This window comes from Zingiber officinale, chromosome 8B (assembly GCF_018446385.1).
Source record: "Zingiber officinale cultivar Zhangliang chromosome 8B, Zo_v1.1, whole genome shotgun sequence".
NCBI lineage: Eukaryota > Viridiplantae > Streptophyta > Magnoliopsida > Zingiberales > Zingiberaceae > Zingiber > Zingiber officinale.
In genome coordinates, this window is record NC_056001.1 from 44,539,581 (window position 1) to 44,560,104 (window position 20,524).

Here is a 20,524-nt window from a genome sequence, read left to right on the forward strand (position 1 = left end):
AACGCTCGGCTCAAGCTTTACGCCCAAGCCTTCGAGAAACTCAAGGCCGACTTCAGAGAAGTTATTATCCAGAAGATACCCCGAGCGGAGAACCAAGTGGCTGATGAGTTAGCCAAACTTGCAAGCTCGATAACGTCGATCGCCATCCAGCAGCCCATTGAACAAGTATCTTTGGTAGCGCATGTCGATCGGATGGAGGGCCTCCCATCTCCGAGCGACTGGCGGACACCCATAGTGGAGTTTCTCCGCTCGGGTGCTACATCGTCCGATCGGGATGAGGCCCAGCTACTGAGGAGGAGAGCCGGTCGGTTCACACTTATTGGAGATCAACTTTACAAGAAGGCTTTCTCCCGCCCGTTACTGAAATGCGTGAGCTCGGAAGACGCGGCGTACATCCTCCAAGAAGTCCATCAAGGATCCTGTGGTGGGCATCCGGGCGGGCGATCGCTGGCCAAGAAAATCCTGCTCGCCGGATATTTCTGGCCAACTCTACAAACAGACGCCGCTCGGACTGTCACGACATGCCTTTCTTGCCAAAGGTATCATAATTTCTCTCACCGACCGGCGGAAGAAATGAAGGCCGCTACTGTCTCTTGTCCGTTCGACCAATGGGGAATGGATATCGTTGGTCCATTTCCTATGGCGACCGGACAGCGGAAATTTCTGCTAGTGGCGGTAGATTATTTTTCCAAGTGGGTGGAGGCCGAGCCCCTAGCCAAGATCACGGAGCAGATGATCAAGAAATTTATTTGGCAGAACATCATCTGTCGGTTCTGCATCCCTCGTCGACTTATTTCTGACAACGGGCGGCAGTTCACAGGAAAATTGCTCGAAGATTGGTGCAAAAGCTTCGGCATTGAACAGCACTTCACCTCCGTAGCCTATTTCCAAAGCAACGGTCAAGCCGAAGTAGCCAATTGGGAAATTCTTTGCATTTTGCGCGCTCGGCTCGACCATTTGGGAGGAAGCTGGGTGGATGAAGTGTCGGGCGTCCTATGGGCCATCCGAACGACTCCAAAGGAAGGAACGGGCGTCACGCCTTTCCATCTGGTGTACGGCGGCGAAGCAGTGATTCCTGTTGAAGTCGGCGTCGAGTCCACTCGGATCCAGAATTATGATGAAGGCAACGCCGAGCGGAGGAATATGGAACTAGATTTGGTTGAAGAAGAGCGAGCCAAGGCGTCCGTTCGGCTGATGGCGTACCGGCAGCGGATGAAGCAAAACTACAACCGCCGCGTAATCCCTAGATCATTCCAGGTCGGCGATCTTGTCTGGAAGAAAGTCAAGCCGGTCGGCGACGTCGGCAAGCTTGAAGCTCCGTGGGCGGGTCCCTTCAAAATCATCGAAAAGCTCCGCTCGGGCGCTTACTATTTGGAGGATGAAGACGGACAACAGTTGGACCGACTTTGGAGCGCAAATCATCTCCAACCTTATCGAGCTGGGTGAAATGTGCACTGATGTAATTCATTTTTGTGTATATTCTAGTCGCCCATGTCCTTGTAATGCAGGAAGCAGAAATGAATTAAAAGGATGGCTAGTATGCCCGCCGAGCGACTGTGTTAAAGATTAGCCGTTAAGCCCGTCGAGCTCCGACGTTAAATATCGAGAGATGAGCCGGCGTCTATAAACCCTCCGAGCGGAAGGCCGTCGAGCTCCGACGTTAAATATCGAGAGACGAGCCGGCGTCTATAAACCCTCCGAGCGGAAGGCCGTCGAGCTCCGACGTTAAATATCGAGAGACGAGCCGGCGTCTATAAACCCTCCGAGCGGAAGGCCGTCGAGCTCCGACGTTAAATATCGAGAGACGGCGGAAGACCGTCGAGCTCCGACGTTAAATATCGAGAGACGAGCCGGCGTCTATAAACCCTCCGAGCGGAAGGCCGTCGAGCTCCGACGTTAAATATCGAGAGACGAGCCGGCGTCTATAAACCCTCCGAGCGGAAGGCCGTCGAGCTCCGACGTTAAATATCGAGAGACGAGCTGGCGTCTATAAACCCTCCGAGCGGAAGGCCGTCGAGCTCCGACGTTAAATATCGAGAGACGAGCCGGCGTCTATAAACGTCCGAGCGGAAGGCCGTCGAGCTCCGACATTAAATATCGAGAGACGAGCCGGTGTCTATAAACGTCCGAGCGGATAGCCATCCAAGTGATACATTCCGGTGGTAAGAGCCGATCGACGACAGAGCCTGTTCTTTAAGGCCAACATACGGCCGATCGGCTCGCTTAGCAAAAATAGATGAAAACCCCCTTTGAGGTAAGGAGCAAAGCAAAAGATGGCTGATTCGAATTAAAGATGGGAGTGCGTGAGACTAATGCTCGCGCGCCGAGCGGCTGTGCAATCGCATGGCGAAAGGCGCCTTTTGAAAACAACCGACTCGAGCTCATGTTAACGTACGAAGCCGAGCGGAGGAGTTTTAAAGAACACTTCAAAGATGACGAGAAAAATTTCTTGCCCAAATCCAAAGTTGCAAGAACAGAAAGATGATCTATTTACGCCAACCGCGGGGCAAACAAAGGAAACTACAACAAAAATAAGTTGTGCCGAGCGGCAAGGATACAAAAAAGATTCATTGTTTGGCCGAGCGACCCAGTTACATGGGGATTCCTACTCTAGATATTCATAAAGCGTCTAGGGGATGTTGTTGAGGAGAGCCGTTTGATCTGCGGCCGGGATAACAGCGGACTCAGGAAGATGCCCCTTCGACTTCAGATACTTGGTGGTGGCGGTCATAGCCAGGTCGAAGGCCGTGTACATCCGCTCGCAGACTTTCTCCGAGAATTCGGGCGAGCGGATGTAATTCTGTCTCAGAGCGGCGGCTCGGCTCGGCTCGGCCCCTTGGTATTCTTTGAAGGCCAATTGAGACGCGGCAAGGGACTCCTGCAGAGTCTTCAGCTCGTCCTGATGCCTGCTTGCGTCGGCCGCACGACCCGCCTTCTCCCGGTCGAACTGCTCTGTCAACTCCTTGATCTTCAACTCCAGGCCCCGAGCCTCCACGTTCTTTTTCTCCAGATCGGAGATAGCTGTATTTTTCCGAGTGGTGGCAAGGGTTATTTTTGTGTCGAGCGACTTGACTTGTCGCTCGGACTCGGCCAGGGCGTGGGCCTGATCGGCTGTCTTCTTCTGCTCGGCCGCCAGCAGAGTTTGAGTTTTCTTCAGCTCCTTTTGCAGCTCAGCATACGAGGGGCCTTGAGAGCCGGACGGACCGCTAGCCGCCTTCAGTTGTCTCAACTCCTTGTCCACCATGGCTAGGCAATTGGAGACGGCGATCTCCTCCACCCATCGCTGGCAAAAGAAAATTGTTAGTAGCCGATCGGAAAAATGCAGACAAAACTTCAGAGAAAACGAACTTACCCCCGTGGCCTCCTGTATGTGGCTGTTAGCTAAGTTGCGAAGGGGGATCAGCGCGACGCGCTCCCGAGCGTCGGCCCACATCTCGGCTAGGGGCCCCTTCAAAGTGATGGTGTGCTCGGGCGCGGTCTGGCGGTTGGCCTCAGGCAGCAGTTCTTCAGTCGGGAGGTGAAGAGAGACTCGTATAGTACGGCCGTGGCCGGGGGTCGTCCGACCGGCAATCGGAAGAGGATCAGAAGCCGGCGCAGAAAACTGCGAATAAATGGTTGAGCGTTGGACTGAATGACGAGCAGGCAGAAGAGTGCTGATCGGAGTAGCCTCAACTGGAGCAGCTGGCTCGTCCCAGTCGGAAGGCGTCCGGTCGGATGAAATGGTTTCGGCCTCTGGTGCCTTGCCCCGAGCAGTCGCAGGGACCCGCTCGGATGGTTGGACCGCGGAGGTAGCCGACCGCAGGGGAGTCTCCACTCGGCGCCGCTTTTGTAGAGGCTGCTCCTCCTCCCGAGCGGAACCTTCCTCAGGGACAGTTGGTTCTCCGGGGGGGATGACTCCGCTGGCCACGTTTTGCTAAGAAGCTTGAGCGGCCGACTCAGCTTGAGTCCCGCTCTCTCCTTCATGAGATCCGACCGGCTGGATGCCCAGCGCTTCCATTTCCTTGGCCGCCGCGGCTTCCAGAGCTGCCGCCTTTCTCTTCAAAACGTCGGCCATCACCGAATCCATGACGATGTCCGCTGTAAAGGAAAGAAAAGAAATCAGTTAGCAATCAAAACAAAGGCCAAAGTAAAATTCTTACCGAAGCCGGTCGGAAGAGGAGTCCGTATGGGACTCAGGCCGAAGATGTACATCACTCCCTCATGAAGGAGCTTATTGATGTCCAGGCGCAGACCGGCTAGCATATTTGCAGCATGGAGGTAATCCGGTCGGGTCTTGAACTTCTTCAGCTCGGGAGTGGGAGGTAGGCTGACCTGCCACTGGGTCGGGAAGTTGGCTTGATCGGGCATACGGATGTAGAAAAAATAATCCTTCCAATGTTTATTGGAAGTAGGTAACTTGTTGAAGAAGACTAAGCCGGGTCGAGCTTGGAACATGAAGGTGCCCGGCTCGGCTTGCTTGGGGTAGTAGAAATAAAAGAAGACCTCCGGTCGGAGGGGGATGTTGTGAATCTTGAACAAAACAACAACACCGCAGAGGAGACGAAAGATGTTTGGTACTAGACTGCCGAGCGGCACACCAAAAAAATTACATACATCTACGATGAAAGGATGTACAGGGAACCGCAGACCGGCGATAAATTGGTCGCGGAAGACACAGAAGGCTCCGAGCGGCGGCCTGTGCGGCCGAGCGGAAGGACCGGCTAAAAGAAGTTCAAAATCGTTGGGAATATCAAAATTATCAGTCAGGATATCAAAGTCGCGCCGGTTTAAGTGTGACTGCATGGTGGTGTACCATGGCCCAAGGGATTGGTCTTCCGGATGAGAAGAACTAGCCATGGTCTGATCGGAAGGAATCGAAAAGGCAAAAAGGCAAAAGGAGGAAGACAGCGAACGAAAAGATATCCCGAGGATGAAAATATGGAAAAGGAATGTAAGGAAAGCACCGGAAACAAGGAAAGATGGCCTTACGATGAGAAGGAACGGAAAGAAGGCGCCGGAGGTCGTCGGAAAGCAGAAGCGGAATCGCCGGAGCTCCAAAGCGCTGGGGGCAGGAGTCGAAATCGCAAAGGCAAATGCGAGAGAAAAGGAAACGAAGGATTTATAGGGTGGAGGCCGGGCGGTCTCCACCGTTGGATCCAGGTCACGGGAATCAAAGCGTGCATCGGGCCGTCCATTTCGAATCACTTCGATCACATCAAAGCACCATGCCGCCACCGCCGTACGATGATGGCGTTGCGCCACGTGGCATTCGACCATTCGAAGCATTTAATGAACGCATGCTCAGCCTTAATGTCGAAGATTGGCGCAGATTACGAGGAGATCCGATAAGGGGCACTGGTGATTCACTCAAGGCCATCTCTGCGGTAGGCCGATCGGATAACACTAGCCGCCCGGCCAGACTCGCAGTCCAGTCAGTCGGACTAATCGCCTCCTTCGACTATACTTGAAGGGGAGGCAAGTGATCCGACGATAAGAATAGGGGACCCTCGTTGTAAGGGGTCAACGCCACGTGGAAGTCAAAGAGCCGGGCGGTCCATCAAAGAAGGTCGGACCAGCTGGGCCGACCGGAGAAATGGGGCTGACCGACCGGGCGGCCGCCCGGTGTTTAGCCGAGGGCAAAAGGCACCCCTATGGAAGTCGGGGTTCCGGCGCTCATTGGGCAAGATCGTAGGGCCGAGCGGACAGCACGCTCGGCCGAAGACATGAAGCATACTGCTAACAGTCGCCACAAAACACATTACCGATAATTTCCTAAGTGTACCATCATACATGACCGGTCGGACGGAAGGCGGACGTGGGCCGGTCGGACGCACGGCAGGAGTTCGGGGAAAAAGATAAGGGACATCTTCTGACAGCTATCATGCTTCGTGATATGGTCATACTCCAAATCACGCGACATGGGGTTCCGCTGTCCCATCGAGGACATGCTTGGACTGTAGCAGTATGGGTCAGGTAAGCTCACTGACAAGCCCTTACTGGGATATGGGTCACGGACGCTGCCCTATATAAAGACCCTCATCCTTCGCCGGAGGTACGCATTCTAACATCTCGAGAGCCACTTTTTTCATCTGCTTGCCTGACTTGAGCGTCGGAGGGTCGCCGCCGGGAACCCCTTCCCGGCCCGACTTCTGTGCAGGTTCGCCGGAGGTTCGTGCAACCAGTCGAAGATCTACATCGGCGACCCGGAGAGCGCCACGTGCCCAGCGTCCGTTGATTCAGCATTTGGACAGGATCATATATATTTTTTAATAGATTGTTAATTTTAATATATTTTTGTTGAATGATACTAGTTGGATAGAAAGAAGAAAAATTATAACTATAGAAGATATCCGATCATTTAATGGGTATGAGTATATCCATCGGAGATCCTATACCCGATGAGTATAAGGACGGAGGATATAGAATCCGATCCGAATCCGACCCATTACCATCCCTAATTTAACGGTGGCAACATAACTGTAGTAACCACTAAATGACTACTATAATAATTTTACAACGATATTGATTTTGTTTTATTTTTTTAATAAGTCTAAGTAATTTTGTTTGGGCGGGTATATATATATAAAATAATTTTGATCAATTTATTTTAATATGTAATAATTACTCTGAATTGTTATATATTACTGAGATAATAATAACTTTTAACGTGAGAAATAAACAAAGATGTCATTTTTTTATTAAAAAATGACACATTTTTGAGATTTTTAATTGCAACTACAAACGGTCAAATGTTGTTAGGCTTATGTCCTATTAGAAAAAATATATATTACATGTGTAATAATTTTGATCAATTTATTTTAATATGTAATAATTACTCTGAATTGTTATATAATACTGAAATAATAATAACTTTTAACGTGAGAAATAAACAAAGATGGCATTTTTTTATTAAAAAATGACACCTTTTTGAGATTTTTAATTGCAACTACAAACGGTCAAATGTTGTTAGACTTATCGTCCTATTAGAAAAAATAATCTCTACAGTATACTATAATTAAGATTCAAATCTTAAATACATTATTAACCCTATTATACGATAACCCTGGGCCCTAAAGTCTTTAACCTACCCATTCAATTATCCGAGTTACTCCTTCAGTGAATTAATTGACCCCTTTTCAAAAATGTTGTGATGGATGACTTTTTGTTAACAATCATTAATGTTTTTCATCATTAAGTCACCTTCACGAACATAGAGTAACTAATTTAAGGTCGATGTTGTAATGTAAAACTCTTTTATTTTTCAAGACGAAAGTATTCTGTCCAAATGATTATGATTGATTAATATCTGTATTCAAAGATATAACTATGTTGAAAACTCTTGATTAATGAGCTTAGTCTAATATATTCAGAACAAAGTACTCAGTTCATCAACCTGATAATGTCGATAGGAGTGTAAACATGCATATTCAAATTTATTTATTTACTTATTGAACCTGCCATGGATAACCCTCCCTGAACTGATGATGCAATCTCTACCGTGGAATCCATGATCCAACGGCGCGCGTCTGTTCTAATACAAGCGGAGAGTGAAGAGCCTCCTCTTGCTGCCTCGTCTCGCCTCGAGGACCAGACTTTGAGCAACGGCCGCCCTGTGTCGGCTGTTCGTGCACCGTTTGAGGCAAAAGAGCGATCGCCTTGCGGGTGGGAGCGGCCGGAGCGCTCATGTCTTTCCTCTTTTCCTCACACCATGTCGTCGCCTCCTCTCCTTCCTGCTTCCGTTCGCCCTTTTTCTCTCCGTCTCCTTCCCCTCCCTCTCTCCCGCCGATGCCGCTCGTGTTTCCGGTGCAGAGAAGGAAATCCTGCCGTCTGAGGCTCGCCCTGGCCAAGGATTCCGGAACTGTTGCCTCCAGCGGGGACTCGAAGCCCCAGAATGGCAATCTGGTATTGTTTTTGCCCTTGGTTGTGTTTTTGCTGCTCCTGATACGAATTGGAAGTGTCGAGGTCGTTTTGTAGTTTTCGTTCGTTTCCTTCGCAAGACCTGTACTCGAAGTTTCTTCTGTCTTCGCCTCTATTGATGGTTGGGATCGTTGTTTCCTTCGCTGTAGTGTTGTCTCGTAAGAAGTGGAAGTAGGGATTTTGTCTAGGTAGACTATGAATGCGTTTTTGTCTTTTCCGGAGGCATACATGCTGTCGCCGAATACGACAATTGAAGATTTTGGTTATTAAAAAGAAAAACGCATTTTTGGTGTTTTGCTTCCCTGAAGATTTTTCTTAAATCTTATTGCTTTTTGGAAAATGTTTTTCCAATGATTTTTTGTTAGAAAAGTGGGATAAAAACAATAATTTATCATTTATCAAAGTAGAAACTGATGAGATGAAGAAAGAAACAATTATTTCCTTTCTATCCACGGAGAGCAATTTGTTTGGGAATAATTTCCTCACCATTCTTGCTGTAAGTGGGCATGATTATTAGTTCATACTCAGCTTAATGTAGAATGTATATTCGAGCCATTGCATTCATGACTTTGTTATTTGCTGCACCTGGACATTTAGGGGTTCGACTAGGACTATTGTAGGACTATTGTCATTTTATATTGCATCTCAACTTTCATCATTGAGAATTTGGTAGATCCAACTACGTTTCATTTCTTTGCTAGACCATAGATGAATCAGCATCCAACCCCATACCGGACTATCAAAATCTCCATAATTTAGCACAGTGATAAAAGAACATTATGCTGTTTGTGTGTGAGAGAAAAGCCATTGATAGTAGGAAATCCACGGTAGAGAATAGGAGGAGCTATACCCAGTAGCAAACTCTAGTCAAACAAGGAATGTCTAGAAGAGAAGAGGGAAGATTATCAAAATAATGAACTTTTCCACTGTGTTTCTATTGCAAGATTATATATATGAAGCTGTTTTTGTTTTTATTGCACCATTAATCAAAATTTATTTAACACCACTAATGTGGCAATTCAGCCTAATGCTATCTATTTACTGTAAATTTATTTAAACTCTAGTTCCCAGTTTAGCTGTAAATGATGGAGGATTATGTAGACATTGACAAAAAAAATAATGTGGCAATTCAGCCTTATGCTATCTATTTACTGCCCTCTGTCATAACAGAAGAGTATCTCATGTCTCTCTGTACTAATTCCCATAGAATGTTGGGTGTGAATCATCAAATAATTCCACATTCTTGTGACAGATATATACTAAAGCCCTCCAGGTTCACCTTGATCTTTTGGAAGTTAAGATGGTCATTCTCAGTACATTAACTTTTCTTCTTTATGATTTTTCAGCGTTGCTTTATCGTATGTTTATTTGCCAATTTAAATTTTATAACCTCTGGTTTTTGATTTGCTTATTTGTTTACATTTCAGACTACCTTTTGTTTTTCTTAATATGTGTGGATTTTTTCTGCTACTTGGCTGAATTTCACTAAGAAACTGTTTGCCCATCAACTACATGATTGGTTTATTTGGAAATGCAAGCTATTCCATGGGCAGGAACATGGCTGCCTAGGTTCTCTATCTACTACATTTTCTTTTGAGCAACCTAATTTTTGGTTTTAAAATTCACGTCTGTTGTCTTGTGTTATCAAGTTATATTGCTTTTATGTCCGGCAACAATTAGCAAACCTTATAACTAAAATTATTTTTATCTTTGAAGGTATAACTTGCATGATTCCTGTAATTTTTAGCCAATACTTACGTTTCTTAAAACAATGTATATGTTGACACCATGCTGTTAGCTATGTGGCTTGTGATTTGATAATGATTTGGGTATTGGAAAGTGAATATCGGCTTTAGCCTTTAATACATGCATGCTTAATTTGAATTTGATTAATTCTGTTTGTTTTTGAGTATTCTTAGCCAAAAAGTCGGAGGGACATTCTTCTGGAATATGTAAGAAATGTAAAGCCTGAGTTTATGGAATTGTTCATGAAAAGGGCACCACAACAGGTAATCGATTATCCATTATTTTCAATTATTCTTTTCTTTTGTTTATATAGGTTACCAAGCTATCAGACTCATTTGTTAAATATTCAAAAACATTCAGTTATACTATTTGGTAAGCACGTGTGTCTTTGTAGCCTTATTTTATACTCATTACTAGTTCTTTTAACTCTTGAAGGTTGTTGATGCCATGCGTCAAACTGTGACAAATATGATAGGAACACTTCCACCTCAATGTTTTGCAGTAACTATTACTACGGTACCATATTGTAACTTTTCAAAATTTTCTTTTCAGCTCCTCTTTGAAAAAACTTTACATAACAAGGTGTTTGTGGCATCTCCATAACTTGTAATTTTATGCGGTTGTTACTTGATCCTTTGATTAAAATTACTTTTCTCTTTCTTATTTAAAGATTAAAACATGGCTAATGTAGTGTAACCATAATCGGAATAGTTTTGTGAAGTGATCAAAGTGATTATTTACTGAGCTTTGTTTGCACTTTGTTTTGGTTACAGGTAGCAGAAAACTTGGCACAACTTATGTATAGTGTTATGATGACCGGTTACATGTTTAGGAATGCACAATACCGTCTGGAATTGCAGCAAAGCTTAGAACAGATTGCTCTTCCTGATCCAGAAGAGAAAAATGCAAGTCTTCTTTAGCATTGATAGCTTGTTATTTCTTACAATATCTCCTTTATTTGATGGGTGCATTTTACTTTTTAGATTTTACAGACTATATTTTGAGTGACTGAATGATATGATGCTTTGTTTCTACTTTTTCACCGGTCTAAATCAACTATTTCACAGGTCTAGAAACTCTGAAAATTTGAAAGGCTTATCCTTACCTGGGAATATAATTAGAAATAGAGGTGAGCAAAAATTCTGTTAAACCGAACAAACCGACTGAATTTTAAAATTTAGTTTGATTTATTCGGAAATTCAGTTTTTTTTCTTAAAAGATTGGTTAATTCGGTTCGGTTTTGGTTTTAAAATTTCTTATTCGGTTAAATCGAATAGACCGAATTAACCAAATTTTTGGTTTAAACCAAAATTTTAAACTCTATTTTTTAAAACCGAAATTGAATTTTATCTTAAAAAACTGATTTTATTTGAAAAAACTGATTTTTTAAAAATGGTTAATTCCGTTTTTAACTGAATTAACTTATATTTTATCGGTTTAGTTTATTCAGTTTTTTTTTTAAATTTAGTCGGTTCAGTTTGTTTGAAAAAAAATCAGTTCGATTAATTCGATTCTGTTCGGTTTTAACTATCAAGTTTTTTTGTCAATTCAATTAACTAAAAACATAGTCATCAATCGTCTCTTGATGACATTACATTTTTGTCTTTTTCTCACAGTGCTGCAATGAGCTGAGTTAAATCTACCTTTATCTTTCTCAGGCTTAAACTTGAGCTTGATACAATTACACGACTAAGTTAGGCTCTACACAAGCATGTTTATGAAGTGTTTAATATTTCTCTTGGTTTATTGTTAGACTAACTCTTTGTTTCATCTGTTTTCCTGTCTCACAACTTTCCTCAGAAAAACTTTTGACTGATGTGTTGGTATAATTTGCCTCTTAAGACAGAGCAGAAGGATTCAGATCATGCATCTGGTACCCAAAAAATGGTGACTGGAGAAGTTATTAGATGGAACAATGTAACTGGTCCCGAAAAAATAGATGCAGTAAAATACATAGAATATCTTGAAGCAGAAATTAAAGAATTGAATCATCAAGTTGCAAGGAAGCCTTTAAATGAACACAATGAACTTATGGAATACTTGAGAAATCTTGAACCTCAAAATATAAAGGTGATGACTACTTTTCAAATGTTCTGTTTATCAGGCTTGAGATTTTGCATTGTTACATATTTCAAAATATGTATTATAAGATGCCTTTTGTTCTGCACTTATTGCAAAATTTATCGTTGATTGTAGTGAAAGTTTTTTACTTGTGCATCCGTTTATCTACCTTTTATTGGCCTACAGTGCTTTGTTCAATGGATGACACTGCAAAATTCTTGCTTCCTATTTACCTTCAACATGTACCATGTCTTTTCTTGGACATTTATTGACAAAATATTGATGTGTGGCTCATTGTTGCTCAAAATTAGGCATGACTGTTTCATGTTGAAGGCATTTTCGCTTTTAATTTGAGGTTTTCTACTATCCTAATAAATTCTGCAACTTGAGTTCTTCTATTTATCCTATGAATGTTGCATTGCATCTCTTCTGATTTTTGTTCTCCTTGTTCTTCTATTCTAAATATCTAAATAGAGATCCTACCAATTTGGATTTGTGCATCCTTTGCCTCTTGTTAAACACTGGTCAAGTAACACTTTGGATGTGTGCACACTAGTTCTCTTGTTAAACACAATCCAACATGAGTTGGATTACAACTGACACCTATTTGTTTCTCAGCTATAAAGTAATTATATTTCATATTTGCAATTACGGTGATCCCACAAAACTTTCAACAATCTTCTAGAATTCATCTTGCAGAAGTTTTGTATTACTGCCAAGCAACCCCCTTGTTGAATCAATTTGCTTGAGTTACATCTTGATCAATTAACATGATGGTCAACATTATTCAGTAGCATTCTTCTTTATGAAATAGATTAAAATGTAATATTTTATTTAATTTCATCAAATTATTTAAAAAGGTTTAACAATTAGTTTCGTCATGATTCCTTCTGGAATATATATAAATCAACCATCTATAATTGTTACAAACCTCTTAGATTAGATGGTTAATGCATTTATGTTCCTTGCAAGAGGTAGAAATTTCCTTGGACTGACATGAACATGTGCTTCAATCTTTAAGTACTTTACTATCGTGGCTAAATGTCCAAGTTAGATTGTTTTGGCTCAGCTTCATGGCATTGGTAGATTAGGTGGTGCTTGCCTAAAAAAATGAAAAAGAACGCCACACAACTGAAGCTTCCTGTGGGGTTTATACAAAAGTAATTTTATACTATAATATCAATTAGATTAGATGGATATCAAGGGGGCAATGTAATGAGGAATAATTGTGAGCACACTAATGTGGAAGTTTGTTACTCAAATTTGAAATCTGAATGATAACTGATATATTTTTGTTTTTGTTATTTACTGGAAGAATGGCGAGAAGGGATAGAAGTAGATAATTGAAGATTTAATAAAATGAAAGAAACTCAGATGGCTTTGGTTTAACTCAAGTTATGATACTACTGATGCAAAGGAATTCATATAGCCTTACTCCAAATAATTATTTGTTGTTGTTTGTTTGAAACATTACATGAATTAAAATGAACTAATTACTAACAATGATAGTTGACATTATTAACAGCAATGATAATTGAGATTATTAACCCAATAGGTCTTGGGGTCAATTCCGAACGGATGCAAAATCCCTCGTTAGGTATTTAACCTTCCCCATGCAAAGGGCTATTGTGCTAGGGCAAAATGCCCCATGTGATTTACTTGCTGTGGGGCTGACGATACTGGTATCACCTTTGCTCCTATAATTGAGATTATTGACACCAGAAGCCCATGCCCCACATAACATTGCCTACATGGAGTGATTCTAATCACTGTATGAACTAATGGGCCGATTGGATAGCTATTGTGAATCCGAAAATAGGTGACTGTTATTTTTTTACTGGAGTGTGCTTGATTGACAATTAACATTCGTATGTCAGCAGCTTGCAAATTTCTTTTATAGTGACTGTGATTAGGCTTGATTTGTTTCATATTATATACTTATGGGGTAAATGTAATGGAAAACATTATCGAAGAAAAGTAGCTTAATGCTGCTGATTGGTTGTCTATGTGAAAATAATCTGAAAATTATTTTCTAATGTTTGACCATGGAAGAAAAAGATAGGATGATGGGTGACAATATAACCCTATATGTCAGCTCCCTGAAGCCATCCTATTTTAACTTTCTAATTTATAGAGTCCTAATACTTTAAAATCAGAATGTATATAATTTATGAAGGACTATATTTTACAGTCACATATTTCTGAAATTTCTTTAATATTTTTTTTGTTTTAATTTATATTATCCTTTCATTTTGATTTTTTTTTTTTTGGGGGGGGGGGGGGGGGGGGGATCAACATGCCATTTTTTAAAATGTTTTATACTTCGTCATAAATTATTTGTAGGATAGACTAGTGACGTGCGGCAGTTTCTTTATTAAAGCAGCTAAAGTACTATCATGTGTCCACGCATTTTGGATTGCAGAAAAAAATGAAAATAAACTAAATAAATGAAAATGCATTTTTATCATCCACTTTATGCCGGTTTAATTTAACTGGAAATATAATTGCAGCTTGGCTGGAGGCATTTCTGCAGGTCTGAAGAAACAATGTTCAACTAGCTCTACCTTGAAGATTAATCAGTTTACATTGATTAGGAGAAAATATATTAGAGCTATTTAATTATTATGGCGGAAAATCATGAACTCATAGATTTTTAAGGAGAGAGCATAGAGACCACCCATAACTCCCATTGGTCTGTTATTGTACCAGTTTACTGTAAGACCGTTGGGCCGGCTAGAAGGGGGGTTGAATAGCCCTGAATAAAATACAACCCTTTCTCGAACAATTAAGCTAACACTTGAAAAATAGATTAAGCAGAAAATAAAGCATAAAAACGAGGCACCGGATTTGACTTGGTTACAACCGGGGAGGTTGTTAATCCAAGGGAGATAGTCGCACTAATAACTCCTTCAGGCGGAGAAGCCTAGTTTACAACAGTGTAGGCACAAAAAGAAAGAAGATAATCAAAACAGTGGAAGCACACAAGTGTTGTTACAATTTCTGAACTGATGAAAAGCTTCTGGACCAAGGCTATATTTATAGCCTTGGTCGGGGCGCCTGGAAGGGGTTCCGGGCGCCCTGGGGGGATAAAATTTATCCCCCAATGGTTGGATCGAGTCAAAGCTCGATCATGTGAAAAAGTCACTTCTGGGCGCCCGGAAGGGTTCCGGGCGCCCCGGACAGCTCCGGGAGCCCCGGACAGTTTCGGGCGCCCCGGAGCCAAAAGTCAACCCAATTGACTTTTGGTTCGTGCTCTCTTCTCCGGTTCAGCTCGCCTCTGGTCCGGGTCTTTCTGCTCCGGCTCCGCTTTGCTTGGGTGATCTCTGACATCCGGAATAGGGCTCACCCGAACCCAACTTCCGGTCTTCTCGAGCGGGCTTCCCTCCGGCTTCTCGTCCCTCGGAATCGCCACGTGTTTCCTTCTCGTCCGCCGGCGTACTCATCCGCAGTCTTCGTCCCTTGGACGCACCGCGTGCCGTCCTTCTCGCTAGCTGCGTCTCTTGCTCCCCGAGCAATCTTCCGCTCCGGCTTTCGTCCCTCGGAACCACTGCACGCTTCCTTCTCGTCCACCGATGTACTCTTCCGCAGCATCTCGTCCCTCGGACTGCCGTCCTTCTCGCTAGCTGCGTCTTCCGCTCGACTACCTGTGTTCCTAAGCTCCTGCACACTTAGACACAAGGTTAAAACAAACAGGACCTACCTTAACTTGTTGATCACACCAAAACAACCTTGGGGTTCCAACAATCTCCCCCTTTTTGGTGTGATCAACCCAAGTTAAGCTAGGGTTAAAATAGACATAAAATAGAATTAACTTAAATTGCAATTTAAGTGAAAAATGATAGAAAATTAATCTATCTACCTCCCCCTAGACTTATACTTTCCTTCTCCCCCTTTGATCACAAAAAAAATGGGGTTCCAAGAAAAATAACCTAAGGGTTAAAGACTTAGAAAAAATATTTCTTGAAAAGTTTTAAGTTTTTAAGAAATTTAAAAAAAATTTCTAAGTTTCGAAAAAAAAACTTAGGAGAAAATAATTTGACAATTTTTCTAATAAAAAAAATCCTAAGTAACAAAATTAAAAAAAATTCTAACTTGAATTTTTGAGAATTTTTAAGCACATTTTTTTAAAGCAAATGACTTAGGCAATTAAAAAAAAATCTAAGTAAGTAAATTTCAAAATTGAAATAAAATGTTTTGAATAACCTTTTTAAAACACTAATTAATGCTTCATTAGTAAGTTAATTAAACATTTATTTCAATATTTTGGCTTCCAGGTCGTGGCGAGGCACTAGGCCTTCTTGGTTATTGGAGCAACAACCACTTCCTTGACAAAGCCTCATAAAGAAATTCTTTGTTTAATTTTCTCACTTAAAGCGCTAATTTTAATTTTAAAATTTAGTTTAAGCATGATTTAGGAACCCAATATAGGTTCCAACCTACTGGATTAACCAAAAAATTTTTGTGGACATTTTTTCTTGAAATGTTCCTAATTTGTCCCGGGTGATATTTAAAGTACCAATTTAAATTATTAAATCTTCTAACATTGGTTTTAGATGAACATGCATAATTTTTTAAGTTATCTATTTGAATTTTCAAATTTTGATTTTCTAATTCCAATTTTTCATTTTTTAATTTTAATTTATCTAATTCTTCTAAGGGACAAGACTTAGCTAGAATTACTTTTAAATTTTTATTTTCACTTTCTAATTTGCAGCAATCTTTTGTTAAAAGTTTAACGAACTTAAACATTTTATCGGGAGGAAGAGATCGTACCTGACTTACCTTGTCGATCTCGTTGTCCGTTTCTCCCCCTGAGCTGTTTTCTTTCGACGTGTCTCCCCCTTCATCGATGCTCATTTCGGAAGAGCTTGAATCGCAGTCGTCGTCTTGATGACTCGGCATCAGTGCGAGTCCAGAGAATGCTTCGACTTCCGATTCGGACGACGTATCATCCCACGTCGCCTTCAGGGCCTTTCGTTTCTGGATATGCTTCTTACCCTTCTCCTTGTCTTTGTTCTTCAGCTTGGGGCAGTTGTCCTTGACGTGCCCTTCTTTGTCGCAGTGGTAGCAGCGGATCGTCCTTTTCTTCTTCCCCTGCAGATGGTTAGTAGATCTAGATTTACAAAGTTTCTTGAATCTTCTTACCATCATTACCATTTCCTCGTCGTCGAGAGAGGATTCCGACTCAGGTTCGTCTCTCGAAGCTTTGAGGGCGACGTTGTTCTTGGGCTCCTTCATTCCTGCACATCTTAACTCATGCACTTCAAATGTTGAAAAAAATTCTTCTAATGAAATTTTTTCTAAGTCCTTCGAAATGTAAAAAGCATCTACTAGTGATGCCCATTTTAAATTTCTTGGAAATGAATTTAACGCGTACCTGAGCGAATCTCGGTTACTTACCTTTTCTCCGAGATTCGTGAGTCCGGTGATGATTTCTTTTATTCTTGAGTGCAGATGTGCAACTGTCTCGTCTTCCCCAAGTCGCAGGCTGGTGAGCTGATTGCGAAGCAGATCTCTTCTAGCGAGCTTAGCTTCGGACGTCCATTCGTGCAGCTCAAGGAACTTCTCCCAAAGTTCCTTTGCGGAGTTGTATTTACCGATCCTGTTGACTTCTTGAGGCGGAAGAACGCTTAGCAGATGGTACTTTGCTTTGTCGTTCGCCACGAAGTCGGCCTGCTCCTTTTTTGTCCATTTATCTATTTCCTTGTCCTCTGGAGCTTCAAAGCCAAATTTCATTGTTAAAAATAATTCAATATCTGTTGTAAGAAATACCTGCATCAGTTTTTTCCAGGTAGCGAAGTCCCCTTCATATTTCGGTGGGTGGATGCTTGGTCCGGCCATCGCGTTGCTTCGTTCGGCGATTAGTCCTCCTGAAGCGCCTCGGCTCTGATACCACTTGTAGGACCGTTGGATCGGCTAGAAGGGGGGTTGAATAGCCCTGAATAAAATACAACCCTTTCTCGAACAATTAAGCTAACACTTGAAAAATAGATTAAGCAGAAAATAAAGCATAAAAACGAGGCACCGGATTTGACTTGGTTACAACCGGGGAGGTTGTTAATCCAAGGAAGATAGTCGCACTAATAACTCCTTCAGGCGGAGAAGCCTCGTTTACAGCAGTGTAGGCACAAAAAGAAAGAAGCTAATCAAAACAGTGGAAGCACACAAGTGTTGTTACAATTTCTGAACTGATGAAAAGCTTCTGGACCAAGGCTATATTTATAGCCTTGGTCAGGGCGCCTGGAAGGGGTTCCGGGCACCCTGGGGGGATAAAATTTATCCCCCAACGGTTGGATCGAGTCAAAGCTCGATCCTGTGAAAAAGTCACTTCCGGGCGCCCCGGACAGTTTCGGGCGCCCCGGAGCCAAAAGTCAACCCAGTTGACTTTTGGTCCGTGCTCTCTTCTCCGGTTCAGCTCGCCTCTGGTCCGGGTCTTTCTGCTCCGGCTCCGCTTTGCTTGGGTGATCTCTGACATCCGGAATAGGGCTCACCCGAACCCAACTTCCGGTCTTCTCGAGCGGGCTTCCCTCCGGCTTCTCGTCCCTCGGAATCGCCACGTGTTTCCTTCTCGTCCGCCGGCGTACTCATCCGCAGTCTTCGTCCCTTGGACGCACCGCGTGCCGTCCTTCTCGCTAGCTGCGTCTCTTGCTCCCCGAGCAATCTTCTGCTCCGGCTTTCGTCCCTCGGAACCACTGCACGCTTCCTTCTCGTCCACCGATGTACTCTTCCGCAGCATCTCGTCCCTCGGACTGCCGTCCTTCTCGCTAGCTGTGTCTTCCGCTCGACTACCTGTGTTCCTAAGCTCCTGCACACTTAGACACAAGGTTAAAACAAACAGGACCTACCTTAACTTGTTGATCACACCAAAACAACCTTGGGGTTCCAACATTTATATGATTGTATTTCAAATAAATCCAAGAGATAATTTGTATGCTGATAATGATCCATAGATTATTTAATCATTACAAGTTGTCATTTTGTTTCATTGGGTATAGTAGAAACTGAAGTTTTCCCTAGTCTTATCCTTGACATGTTTGCAAGATGCTTAGCATCTGCATGATGGCTAATTGTATGTTTGTTTGTTTTTTGTTTTTTTTTTTTTGCAGGAACTGACAAACAATGCAGGAGAAGATGTTGTATTTGCTATGAATACCTTTATAAAGCGCCTTCTGGCTGTTTCTGATCCTGCACAAATGAAGGTTTGCATTTCTGATTTCTTGATATCTTTTGCTTATGCTATTTTTACTAACATCTTGTAATCAATTTCATTCTTGAAATTATCTTAACGGCATTATATCTTTGATTGATCAAACTGCTTCTAGCATACACGAAGATCTAATGTGGGGTTGAGAAATTAACAACAATTGTTTATATTTTACAAATATTCTTCCTTGCATCCTTAAAAAATTTATAGCTGATGCATGGTATTAAATCCTGCCTTTTATCTTTCTTTCTTATATATTCTCTTTCAGAGATATCCTTCCTTTTGAAATAAGGCTCTTGTTGGAGGCAATGTATTCTATCACTTCACTTTATAAGAGTCTTTGCATTTATAATATTTTTTCTCACATATTTCCCAAGGTTCATATCACTTGTTTAAGAAGTTGAGAATGTGATATCAGGGACAGCGAAATTGAATTCGTTAGTTCGAGAATTATTACGAAACATAAGTTTACAAAGAAAAAAATTATTCTAAGCTTTTCATGGATATATATCTCTGGTTGTACTTTTTTCCTCGCCTCGTACGAGTTCCTTCTACGGCTCTTATTTTCATAATGATGTACTGAATGTAGTTAGAATTGTTAAATTGAGACATTATTGATGGTGCATTAACTTGTCTATGAATTCTTTTTGCCAATGGAAGAGAAACTACTTTTAAATTATAGGAACAAACAAAACTCAACTCTTAATCAAACATCTATTTAATACATTGAAGACTAAAAGATAAATAATGGTATAATCTTTGTATTTGTGATTGTAATATTGAGACATTGAGGATAATCCATTAACTTGTCTATGAATTCTTTTTGGCAACGGAAGACAGATTACTTTTAACAAAAAATATAGTATAATTGAAAGTCAACTCTTAATGAGTTGTGATCAACAGTGAAATTTGCAAATTCTTAGGAGCTAGTACACCAATATGTGTATATTGTCGAGGTTTTATTTTCTTGATACACATCAGCAAGTTTAAAGCTTATTTCTTCAAACTGTGTAATGTCTGTGCAATTTTTTTTCATTGCCATAATGAAAGCAAAGACTATGCTTGCTTTTTCCAGACTTCAGTGACCGAAACAAGTGCTCCCCAACTTGCCAATCTGCTTTACTGGCTGATGGTAGTAGGCTACAGCATTCGCAACATTGAAGTTCGCTTCGACATGGAAAAAGTGCTCGGCACTTCTCCTAAGCTTGCTGAGTTACCACCGGGGGAGGACATATGAAGTTGCTGTAAATTTACGAGCAGATCTTCCCAAGACCTATCGATGGTGTTTATCAAACATCCAAAAGAGTGTTGGGGGAAATACTCTTTAGATACAAATTACAAATGGGATTGGAGTCACAACAGTCTCAATAATTCTTTTCTTGGTTCCCCCCTTGGGGTATTTTTTGTAACAACTTAAGAACAAATGCTAAAAGAGTTGGCATTCAAAGCCATTGTGTGTCGCAACACTGAAATGTTGTAGATTGTGTTCTTTGCCCATTTATATGATATAGTGACTTTGTAATTTGGTTTGTTTTCAATGATAAGAAATGAAGGCTTTCTAACTTCGTTTATCTTCAATGAGTAGAAATCCGTCTCTCCTTTTTCGATTCGACTTGA

The 20,524-nt window shown here is 41.9% G+C and overlaps 1 protein-coding gene across 3 annotated transcripts; it reads left to right on the plus strand.

The window, feature by feature from the left end:
- Positions 1–7,523: 7,523 nt before the first annotated feature.
- Positions 7,524–20,429, plus strand: LOC122015877. 3 transcript variants are annotated; one of them, XM_042572945.1, is made up of 7 exons: positions 7,525–7,881; positions 9,816–9,905; positions 10,078–10,158; positions 10,416–10,547; positions 11,485–11,712; positions 18,810–18,902; positions 19,983–20,429. In XM_042572945.1, exons 1-7 carry the CDS (start codon positions 7,663–7,665, stop codon positions 20,142–20,144), a joined length of 1,005 nt encoding a protein of 334 aa, XP_042428879.1. In that variant the 5' UTR covers positions 7,525–7,662; the 3' UTR covers positions 20,145–20,429. The 3 variants fall into 3 exon arrangements, with proteins under 3 accessions (XP_042428881.1, XP_042428879.1, XP_042428880.1); XM_042572946.1 differs by having other exon boundaries at positions 11,494–11,712; XM_042572947.1 differs by lacking the exon at positions 10,078–10,158 and having other exon boundaries at positions 7,524–7,881.
- Positions 20,430–20,524: the final 95 nt, after the last annotated feature.